Below are 12,511 nucleotides of genomic sequence, written 5' to 3'. Positions count from 1 at the left end.
TGGTTACAGACTACAAACAAGGAGTGTAGTCAGATCCTGCAAGCTTTTCTCATGTACAGCACCATGGAATCAATGGTGCTATATAAATTAATAATAATAATAATAATAATAATTACATAGACTATCTCCTCTTATTATTCCCTTTGTAAAAATATGCATTCCCTCTAAATCATTAAATATAATTTCAGATAATGAATGGTGTCTGTCATGTTTGGGCTGTGGCCCACGATTTTGTTCCATAGTTGGACATGTGGGGTCAATCTGTACTTGAAAAAATGGGAGAGGGGTCCTACAATCCATATGCATGGTCTCTTCATTAATAGCTTGGACTGGGACCCCTTGGATGGGTGTAAACATTTAGGGGAGTGTAGTTTTTTTTTTTTTTTATAGAATAAAGTCTGCTGTGCTTTTCCATGTATATTAACCCAATAGAGGCCAAAAAAACACACCTTTCCCTCTGTCGAATGGATGTGTATAGAGCAGCCTTCCTGGCCCGTATACCATATGGACACTGCACTGCCAATACTCAGGTGCCCTTTAATCTTGAAGACAGATTTAGTTTTCTTCTCCCAGAATGCGGCGCTTGCTCAGTTTTCCCTTTAATCCATTTAGCCATTTGGTGAAATAATGCATATTTACATATGTAAATTTCCATCATGCACATGTTGATATTCCTGACAATGAATGTAAATGTTCGGTCCTTGCAGCTGAGCCCACTGCTGTCATAAAATTAATGACATGAAAATACAAATATTCTCCGCAGCTCGCGGTCGGTTTACTTAATTTGATTTTGGATGATATTTATAGGAATTGCCGGGACTGTGCTTATGGTTTACATTGTTGTCTCTTTTATTTTATATTTCTTTATTTATTTGTTTTTATAGAACAATGAATATGAGTCTGGTGCTCTTACATACTGGTTAATTGGACTCAGACCCTAGTCCCTGTCTCCCTCCACACAATGACATTGATGAGTACATGACTTGCCCAGTAATTGATGAGTCTGTCTTAATGAGGTTGTAGAAAATTAGAACAACAAGCAATTTTAATTATTACTATATATTTTTTTTTTTTTTTAACAATCATAACGTAATCTCTCCTTGTCATCACTTACTAAAATGAGAATATATATCTATATATATATATATATATATATATATATATATATATATATCTATATATATAAGTCAAAATTGGAACAGCATCACATATTACCGCAGTTGTCGTGCAGCGTTTTCCCAACCAAAGTTCAATTGGCCTTCAGTAATAAAGATAAAAAAAGGATAAGAGCACAAAGATTAAAGAAAAAACGGGCTTTAATGCCTAAATAAATATAATATATATATATATAATATATATATTGTGGTGGGCTACCTAGAGGGCCACTTATTTCAGCCTTGGTAATGTTTTATGTTTTATGTTTTTCTTCCTTTTATGCATTATTTGCTTTCTATCCAGGCTACAAATGCAGATTATGAATTAATCACTTGAGAGAATGAAGTAATAATACAAAAAAAAGAGTATAATGAGATTAATTTCTTCTATATCTTTAATTTACAGGCGTAAAGTTTGAATTTGCATTACACCAATCCAAAAAGGTATGTATGATGTGTAATACTCTGCGGCTAGAAGTCTCTGTGATGAAGTGTCTGTGTTAGGGCAGCGTATGGTGTTCTCGGTAATTCATTTCAGCCAATAGAATGGATTTATCAGTCATTCTGCCGCTGGTTTATATCGCCGCTGTTCCAGGGTTTATAAACTGTTGTTTTCAGTTTTAAAAATAAGCACAGGGGGATTTTACATTCCTGAAAGAATGGCGAACTTCTTTGATTTGCAAATGCATTTTTTGGAGGTTGGACTTGATTACTAAAGTTTGTGGAAGAAACACTGCTCCATCTAGTGGCTGAAATACAAACTTCTGAAATGATGTACAATAACAAATTGTATTGTGGTACCGTGTTAGCCAGAAAAATCGATGTGAATACTTTTCTGCCCAATGATGACAGAAGTATTCTAGGAGTGATACCTTTATTGGCTAACCAGAAAATAATGTGTTTGCAAGCTTTCAGAGCACAGTGGCTCCTTCTTCAGGCAGGATTACAAGGTGCCCTGGAAGTATCTATATTGGGGAAACTATGCAAAGACTACAAACTAGGATGAATTTACACAGGCACACAGTCAGGAATAAAATGGACGCGCCGGTGGGAAAACATTTCTCTGGACCTGGACACCGTATGACAGACTTAAAAGTCTTAATACTAAAAGGTAATTTTAACCCCTTCACCCCCGGAGCTTTTTCCGTTTTTTCGTTTTTCGCTCTCCTCCTTCCCAGAGCCATAACTTTTTTATTTTTCCATCAATATGGCCATGTGAGGGCTTATTTTTTGCGGGACGAGATGTACTTTTGAACGATACCATTGGTTTTACCATCCCGTGTAACAGAAAACGGGAAAAAAATTCCAAGTGTGCTGAAATTGCAAAAAAAGTGCAATCACACTTGTTTTTTGTTTGGCTTTTTTGCTAGGTTCACCAAATGCTAAAACTAACCTGCCATTATGATTCTCCAGGTCATTATGAGTTCATAGACACCCAACATGTCTAGGTTATTTTTTATCTAAGTGGTGAAAAAAAATTCCAAAGTTTGCTAAAAAAAAAAAAAAAAACCATTGCGCGATTTTCCGATACCCGTAGCGTCTCCAATTTTTGTGATCTGGGGTCAGGTGAGGGCTTATTTTTTGCGTGCCGAGCTGGCGTTTTTAATTCTACCATTTTGGTGCAGATACGTTCTTTTGATCGCCCGTTATTGCATTTTAATGCAATGTCGCGGCGACCAAAAAAACGTAATTTTGGCGTTTTGATTTTTTTTTCTCGCTCTCGCTTATCGGTCAGGCCTTTGTTTTTATTGATAGATCGGGCGACTCTGAACGCGGCGATACCAAATATGTGTAGGTTTCATTTTTTTTTTATTGTTTTATTTTGATTGGGGCGAAAGGGGGGTGATTTGAACTTTTATATATTTTTTATTTTTTATATATTTTTAAACACTTTTTTTCTTAATTTTGGCATGCTTCAATAGCCTCCATAGGAGGCTAGAAGCATGCACAACTCGATCGGCTCTGCTACATAGAGGTGAAGCACAGATCACCTCTATGTAGCAGAAAGGCAGGTGTGCTTTGTAGCGCCCTGTGGTCGGCGCTGAAAGCAATCGGCCATCAACAACCATAGAACTCTCAAGGAGACCTCTGGTTGTTATGGCAATGCACCGCTGACCCCCGATCATGTGACGGGGTCAGCGGTGCGAGCACTTCCGGCCGCGCGGCCGGGAGCACTAGTTAAATGCCGCTGTCAGCGCTTGACTGCAGCATTTAACTACTAGTTAATGGGCGCGGGCGGATCGCGATTCCGCTCACGCTTATTGCGCGCACATGTCAGCTGTACAAAACAGCTGACATGTCGCGGCTTTAAGGTGGGCTCACCGCCGGAGCCCACCTTAAAGCGGGGGATCTGCCAGCTGACGTACTATTCCGTCAGCTGGCAGAAAGGGGTTAAGGACCACAGGGAAAGAAAAATTTAGGAATACAAACTAATGAATATGTTTAATTCGTTGACACTAGGACTCAATTTAACACCTGCATTTATGAGTCACTACATGGATACAATTCACACCTCCACCAGACCAGACATAAGAACATTATTCCCACTGCCTCTCCATTTGTAAGAAAATGCCTAATTTGATTACCTTGGCTTATCTGAGGACTCATCACACTTCCCACCCCCTAAAAAATGTCCTACTGTAGTATTCTTTAAATGTTGTGCTTGTTTCTTAGTAATCTATTTGTAATCTTGCCTGAAGAAGGTGCTACTGTGCTCTGAAAGCTTGCAAACATATTATTTTCTGATTAGCCAATAAAGGTATCACTCCTAGAATACTTCTGTCATCATTGGGCAGAAAAGTATTCACATAAACTTCTGAAATAAACTACTCATTATGTGTGATAGCGCAGAGTTTAAAGGAATAGTAAAATATGGCTGCATTTTTGCATGTATAATAATGGAGGCGTCAGTGCAGGAAAAGGACCAGAGTTGCTTCCCAGGTTACAGCAATTACATTCATACCATGTGGATAAGGGCGGCTAAATTAACATTGATATTAATGAAAGATTTCTAGCTTTCTGTATTATATTATTTATCTTTTAGTCTGTTATCAAAATGCATTAATCTACATACATGTTTGAGTCACTGTGTACATACATTATATTACTGATCTTGAGTTACCTCCTGTATTATACTCCAGAGCTGCACTCACTATTCTGCTGATGCAGTCACTGTGTACATACATTACTGATCCTGAGTTACCTCCTGTATTATACTCCAGAGCTGCACTCACTATTCTGCTGGTGCAGTCACTGTGTACATACATTACATTACTGATCCTGAGTTACATCCTGTATTATACTCCAGAGTTGCACAGTCTATTCTGCTGGTGCAGTCACTGTGTACATACATTACTGATCCTGAGTTACCTCCTGTATTATACTCCAGAGCTGCACTCACTCTTCTGCTGGTGCAGTCACTGTGTACATACATTACATTACTGGTCCTGAGTTACACCCTGTATTATACCCCAGAGCTGCACTCACTATTCTGCTGGTTCAGTCACTGTGTACATACATTACATTACTGATCCTGAGTTACATCCTGTATTCTACTCCAGAGCTGCACTCACTATTCTGCTGGTGTAGTCACTGTGTACATACATTACATTACTGATCCCGAGTTACATCCTGTATTATACCCCAGAGCTGCACTCACTATTCTGCTGGTTCAGTCACTGTGTACATACATTACATTACTGATCCTGAGTTACATCCTGTATTATACTCCAGAGCTGCACTCACTATTCTGCTGGTGCAGTCACTGTGTACATACATTACTGATCCTGTACTGATCCTGAGCTACTTCCTGTATTATACACCAGAGCTGCACTCAATATTCTGCTGGTGCAGTCACTGTGTACATACATTACATTACTGATCCTGAGTTACATCCTTTATTATACCCCAGAGCTGCACTCACTATTCTGCTGGTGCAGTCACCGTGTACATACATTACATTACTGATCCTGAGTTACATCCTTTATTATACCCCAGAGCTGGACTCACTATTCTGCTGGTGCAGTCACTGTGTACATACATTACATTATTGATCCTGAGTTACATCCTGTATTATACCCCAGAGCTGCACTCACTATTCTGCTGGTGCAGTCACTGTGTACATACATTACATTACTGATCCTGAGTTACATCCTGTATTATACTCCAGAGCTGCACTCACTATTCTGCTGGTGCAGTCACTGTGTACATACATTACTGATCCTGTACTGATCCTGAGCTACTTCCTGTATTATACCCCAGAGCTGCACTCACTATTCTGCTGGTTCAGTCACTGTGTACATACATTACATTACTGATCCTGAGTTACATCCTGTATTATACTCCAGAGCTGCACTCACTATTCTGCTGGTGCAGTCACTGTGTACATACATTACTGATCCTGTACTGATCCTGAGCTACTTCCTGTATTATACACCAGAGCTGCACTCAATATTCTGCTGGTGCAGTCACTGTGTACATACATTACATTACTGATCCTGAGTTACATCCTTTATTATACCCCAGAGCTGCACTCACTATTCTGCTGGTGCAGTCACCGTGTACATACATTACATTACTGATCCTGAGTTACATCCTTTATTATACCCCAGAGCTGGACTCACTATTCTGCTGGTGCAGTCACTGTGTACATACATTACATTATTGATCCTGAGTTACATCCTGTATTATACCCCAACAGCTGGACTCACTATTCTGCTGGTGCAGTCACTGTGTACATACATTACATTATTGATCCTGAGTTACATCCTGTATTATACCCCAGAGCTGCACTCACTATTCTGCTGGTGCAGTCACTGTGTACATACATACATTACATTACTGATCCTGAGTTACATCCTGTATTATACTCCAGAGCTGCACTCATTATTCTCGGGGAGACACTATGTGCATTTGTTACATTATGTTTCCTGTACTGAAGCATCTCTGGAGTATGACGCAGCATACATCCCAATCTCCCAACAATCTTCGGCTGTGTTTACGTCCAGTAATCATACGCTGATTCATATCCAGCTGCAGTCAGTTATTGGATTTGTAGATATTGCCACTAGATCTGGGTTGTTTTTTTTACATTGAAGTCTATGGATAACTGGATCCATGATAATCGGATGACTAGCGCACATGTGACCCTGGCCTTACTGTTACATAAGGGGACAGTAAGACGTTTATGTGCGGGAATAGCCTTGGTGCATATTTTGCATGTAGGCCAGTAGCTCCATCCTTTGGCGGCTCCTGCCTGTTTCTGCTTTTTCTGTGTTATTGTTCTTGGAGCGTCAGCGCTCCATTGTCCGGCTCTACCAGCTCAGATCTGAACACAACGGCTTATTTTGCATGATAACAGATTTCTGTAGACATCAGCTCGGCCCAGCTGGCGCACAGCCATCTCTTATCACAGCAATTGTCATCTCCAAGACTTTTCTCCATGCTGAACTGTACACCAGATGCTCCGAGTGTGGACAGACACGTCCAGAGCAGCCAGAAGGAGACATTGGGCCGCCATTAACCCATCTAATCCCGGTGGCTTCAGAAGTGATTTTTTCCTTTTTTATAAAATATCAGGAGCATAAATAGCAGTAAAACCCTGCGATTTACAAGGCCAGAGCTCCAGGTAATAACGGGGGAATATGAGAGCACCATTCAGGCTGCCATTGATGCCAGCCTGCATATTGTCATGACACTGGCCGTCATGAGGAGTCAGAGGTTTTTCCATGAAAGATTTCTCCATAAGAAAGGTGAACATTTGCTGGAGAGTTAACCTCTGGGGCCCTCAGTAGTCACAAGATCAGGAGTCTAGATCTCCCATCTCTCCTTGCTTGCGATCATGTTATTGTCTCGGGTATACAACAAATGCCATAATATGGTAGTATAGCCAATGGCGAGCATAGACATTTCCTAATAACACCCCTACTCTTACTTTTGGGGGTGGTTTTGCACATTGAGCCTCTTTTGTCTGATCTGAGCTATGCTCTCCTCTTTAAGGCTCGTGTACATGATTGATTTTCTCTTATGACTTTTATCCCTGATTTTCATGACTAGCACTTGCACTTGTGCTCTTCTACAGGGCCATGCACTTTATCTGATTTTTTTCTTCAGACCAACTGGTTCACGGGAAAAATCGGAGACATGTCCGATTTTGATCTAAGTGTCAAAATAATCAACAATGCAAGTCTAGGGGTATGTGAGAAACACGGACTGCACTCAAATTATATCCAAGTGTGGTTTGATTTTCACGGACTGACAGAATAAGAACATTTTACAAGAAAAACTGATGTCGCTCTAATTGGACCATTTTTCTTGGATGTTTAGAAAACGGGTCATGTGACCCCCTACCAGAATCGTGTCCAGACTAAAGGTTTGCACACTCATGGACCTTATAAGGTGACCCCGACCCCCAAGCCACCACCCTCTTCCACTGACATATAGAAAGCAGCTGCGGAGATAACTGGATTGCCAGATCAAAGACTTAAACCTTGAAAAGGTGCACGGCTCTGCGGGCCACGAATCCTCGTCCGTGTTATCACTTAGTAAGCGGCTGGAGAGCGCAGCACGTATCCAGCAGAATAGAGCAAGTTAAAAGCCCCCTCTGGTGAGGGCGACACGAGGGTCACACAGAAAAGATCAGTCTTCATATTACAGACCTGCGGAGAAAAATGTGGTTATGCCGAGCTATCGTGTTGCACAATTTTCCAGTCTTGCTCTTTTTTTTTTTATTTACCGTAATATCTTTAGTAATGTAATTTTCGTGACCTCCACGTTCTCAATTCACCCGATGAAGACATCAGATTCCCGATAGAATAAATCATATAAAGAGAATCTGCCAGCAGACAGTATGGGAGGCACAAAGCCTTACACTACACGATCGGCGCCCTTTAATCAATGAGGCAGAACAGCAAATACAAATACACGGTCTATACTAAAAGAGACAGACGAGGAAAGGTGCAGATGGGTCACTGTGCCTGGAAAAGCAGCGACGCTGCCATGGTGTTGATCAGTGGAGTCTCAGACTTGGACCCTTTCCTAATGCTACGGCTTTATAAACCCAAAAATCAGCAGAATTTCCTCTCTACCAGTTTATATCATAAATTGGAGCTTTGTGAAGTGAGAAAAGAAACTTAGGTACAAAAATATTCACAAGTTGGTCAAACATGGAAGCAAAAAATAGTTAATGTGCATCTGTTTCCTCACTGGAAGGAGTGACTGCTACATTGGACGTTGCATATCTGGTGGAGATTTTTTCACAGTTTTTTTTGCAGCAAACTGTACACAAGTTACATGTTGATTTTTCTGCAGATTTTTCTCTTTCCATTGTAACAGGTGAAATCTGCGTTGATCCGCACACAGAATAAAACAACCAGCCCCTCACCAACCATCACGGTGTTTTATTTTTCAGCAGGCTGCACAATTTCTTCCAGTAAAAATCACGCGTCCTCCGAATCAAATGTGAACAAGGATTTACATATAATCTGTGGTTGGATCTTTATTATCTAAATTAGTCTTTATTCTGGTTATTTCCCTATGTTATAAAAACAAAGTTTCCTAAGTTTTTTTTTACTGATGTGAAAAAAAAGTGCTCACTTTCTCCTATCAGTCAGTGAAAAAACAAACTGCACATGGATGGCGTCCGAGTGCTGTCTGATTTTTTTCATGGAGCCATAGACTAGCATTGACGATTTGGATCCGATACTTGGACATGTCTCTGTGATTTTGACATGACATTGGAACAGCCCCATAGCTTGTCATAGGTACGAGTGCTATCCATGGAAAAAAAAGAGCATTTGTGCATGAAAAACTGAGATGTGAATAAGCCCTTATAACAAAAAAAATAAATAAAAGATGGCTTCTCTTAAGGATAGCGCACCAGTGTGGTAATGGTGGTTGTCTATTCCCCCCGCAATCAGTAACACAAGTTAACTGTTGTGGCCCTTTCCATGGCCATTAATGCACAGCAGCTCATCTGTACATGTAGCTGTATAGTGTAACTATGGCCCCTCTATTCTGCTCATTGCTGAGGGTCAGATCCCCTCACCCTCCTCACTTTACAATGACAGGCCCTCAATATTGTATTTTTCTCCATAAAACCCATTTAATAAATGTTGAAGTGATGCTGGTACCTCCATATCATAATCTGTTTTGGCAGCCTTTGTTGCAGGGGATCTTTGCTTCTGGTCTGTTTCTGTAATCTTTCCATATCTTGTCATCGGCAGCAGCTGCTTAGTTCCATATGAAAAAAAATAATCTATTTGTTTGCCTCGTATCATGAATACACAAATAACAACACTGTGCACCCCGGCACTCTGCTTGCCGGAGCGGTGTTTAGATTTGTCAGACAAGATGAGCGATGTTCTCTTCTGTGTGTCTTGTAAGCTTTTGTGCTGCCGAATCCTGAATAATTCTCTATTCTGTTCACAGGACTGTACATCCAACAATCAATATGGGACTTCAATAGAAGCCGCTGCCAAACAGCTCCTGAACATAAACCAAGACGTGCCGCTGTATCCGCCTTATCAGCACCCGGCTAGTTTACACAGCACAAGTCGCCGGCACAAAAAGACCATCTTTCTACGGCGAGACAATACGATGTACGCGGAGAAAAAGATTTTGAAGAAGAGGAAGCATTTCCTATTGAAAGAGACTCCCATCTTGATGCCCTTGAACGGTTCCGCTGTAGACCTCATGCCCCCGGATTACGAGGACCTCAACGGCAAATGGAGAAAGCTGTATGAGGTTCAAAGGCAACGCAAGAAGCTTATGCACGATACCTGCTTGAAGTACAAGAGCGGCAGCCGGCGGATTATCACCCCTTATCACGTCTCCCGAATCTTCGTAGAAGACAAGCACAAGATACTTTACTGCGAGGTTCCAAAGGCCGGTTGCTCCAACTGGAAACGGGTATTAATGGTCCTCAACGGCTTGGCTTCCTCCACTAAGGACATCCCTCATAACACCGTTCACTACGGGAACTACTTGAAAAGGTTGGACAGTTTTGACCGTAAAGGAATCTTCAACCGTCTTAACACATACAAGAAGATGATCTTTGTCCGGCAGCCATTCGAGAGGTTGGTCTCCGCTTTCCGGGACAAGTTTGAGCACGCCAATAATTACTACCATCCGGTGTTTGGGAAAGCGATCATTTCTAAATACAGGCGAAACGCCACGAGGGAAGCATTGAGGACAGGCTCCGGCGTGCAGTTCAAAGAGTTTATCCAATACCTGCTGGATGTCCACAGGCCGGTGGGCATGGACATCCATTGGGACCACGTTAGCAAACTTTGCAGTCCCTGCTTGATAGACTACGATTTCATTGGCAAATTTGAGAGCATGGAAGATGATGCTAATTTTCTTCTACACCTCATAGGGGCTCCCGAAAATTTGACGTTTCCCAGATTTAAAGACAGACATTCCAATGAGGAAAGGACCACTAGTAAAATCACTCAGCAATATTTTGCACAATTGTCCCCGCTGGAAAGACAGCGTACCTATGATTTCTATTACATGGATTATCAAATGTTCAATTACTCCAAACCGTTTGAAGATTTGTATTGATCACGTGTAAAAGGAGGGAATGTGTTTTCTAGAAAACGTCCACTGGGAGGAAGCAGTATTGTGGTACAATATGGGAACTGATTAAGGGTGGTTTAAAGGGAATCTGTCTCAACACATCATGCTGCGGCAAAAATCTGGTGACCGAGACCCTGATTCCAACAGTGTCTCATTTATTGGGTGCTTGCTGTAGTTTTGGTAAAATCACTGGAAGGTGATTGAGAGGACTAGTAAACCTGCTACAGTGTAGTCCAACTCCGCCCCCACCATTGATTGTCAGTTTTCTGCCTATGCACAGTGTACACAGAAAGCTGACAGTGAGTGTGCAAGGTTATGCAGAAGATAAATGTTTTTAGCAAAATTGAAGCAGCCCAGTATGTGACACATCGCTGAAATCAAGTTCTCTGGTCCTACATTATTCTGCGAAACCCAGTGACAGATTCCCTTTAATGGCGCATTCAGACGTCCGGATAAACCGGAGCAAGATCGGAGACCAGTGCACGGACTGGCTGGCGGCTCTCCCAACCAGAGCTTAACAGCTGCATAGGAATACATGAACTGTTATGCTCTGGTCAGGAGAGCCACCAGCCAAGTCCGTGCACTGCGCCCCGATCTCGCCATCTGACTGCGCCTACCCTTGTGTTGTTGAAAGGTTGAAAGTGTTGATGCATCATTATTGAGCCAAAACCAGAAGTAAATCCAGCAGAAAAGGAAGAATTGTTTTCATTCCTTTTACATCCATGTCTGGTTTGGGCTTAAAAATGTGCATGAAAATACCTCTGCATAAAATTGAAACCACCCTAAGGCTTGGAGTTCAGAGATGACCCATTCCGATTTTTTTTTCTGAACTTTAAACAAGTCATAATCAAGTCCTATAAAGACCTTACAGATATTTTTTTTTATCTGGGTTTTCATGTTCAGGTATTTGAAACCAAATGGATCATACATGAAAGACATCTGTAAAGAAAAGACTGGAGAGGAAACGTATGAAGTCTGGGATTTCACATCAGTCTTGAAGCAGAAGTTTGTTGGTAGCGACCCCGCGCCGCTCACGTCTGCAGCAGAGATAAGAGGTGCCGATGACGACCCCACACACCTGCCGAGACATGTCTGCACTTGGCAGATATTGTGCATGTGTACAGCTGTAACGTCATCGGCACCGCTCAGCTCTGATGCAAAAGTCAACGACCCCAGCCAACCCCTTTAAAAGGCGTACACCTGACAATAAATGTGTTGGCTTTAAAACCCTGAACCAACCTGGAAACATCCCCTCAATCTACAACCAGATTGCACTAAAACAAGTTAATCATGGGGGTGAAACCCATCAGATAAATTACTTAAAAGTGACATTCACATTTGTGATTTCCCTCAACCTCGTTCTTTCTATTCTGACATTGAAAGAATATATTTGAGATTCTCTATTGTATAGATCTTATTTTTGCTGGTAAAAAATAAAAGTGTTTCTAAAAATACAATAAAAGGGCTAGATTTTTCTATGGAGTGGTGTAATTTTTTTTTTAACACATTTTATTCTGGTTTATAGCCCGTGTACAGGAATAAATGTAGCTAATTTCTTAAAGGACAAATTGGGATAGATTTGCAAATTGAACAATTTTTATTGAATGTATAACAGAATCCAATGTTTTGGCCCAATCACGGCCTTTTTCAAAGTTATGTGGAAAAAACAAACAAACAAGATAATAAGCATCAGAAGACATGAAAAAACACAAAAACTACTCTAATAGCAAATACACAAAAGGGAAATTAAGACAGAAGATATGTTACAGAGGGGATTAATT

At 41.1% G+C, this 12,511-nt stretch overlaps 1 protein-coding gene across 7 annotated transcripts in view; it reads left to right on the top strand.

Moving 5' to 3' along the window:
- The window catches only part of CHST8 (carbohydrate sulfotransferase 8), a 446,696-nt gene extending 434,477 nt beyond the window's left edge, over nucleotides 1–12,219 (top strand). For all 7 annotated transcript variants that reach the window (XM_077288625.1, XM_077288627.1, XM_077288622.1 and 4 more), the window contains 2 exons: nucleotides 1,561–1,598; nucleotides 9,582–12,219. In XM_077288625.1, the coding sequence (XP_077144740.1) occupies nucleotides 1,561–1,598; nucleotides 9,582–10,715 (1,172 nt within the window). In that variant the 3' untranslated portion in view covers nucleotides 10,716–12,219. The remainder of the gene's footprint in view (nucleotides 1–1,560; nucleotides 1,599–9,581) is intronic.
- The last annotated feature ends 292 nt before the right edge of the window (nucleotides 12,220–12,511 follow it).

Source organism: Ranitomeya variabilis, chromosome 2, assembly GCF_051348905.1.
Source record: "Ranitomeya variabilis isolate aRanVar5 chromosome 2, aRanVar5.hap1, whole genome shotgun sequence".
NCBI classification, from domain to species: Eukaryota; Metazoa; Chordata; class Amphibia; order Anura; family Dendrobatidae; genus Ranitomeya; species Ranitomeya variabilis.
This window is presented reverse-complemented; position numbering and strand designations above follow the sequence as displayed.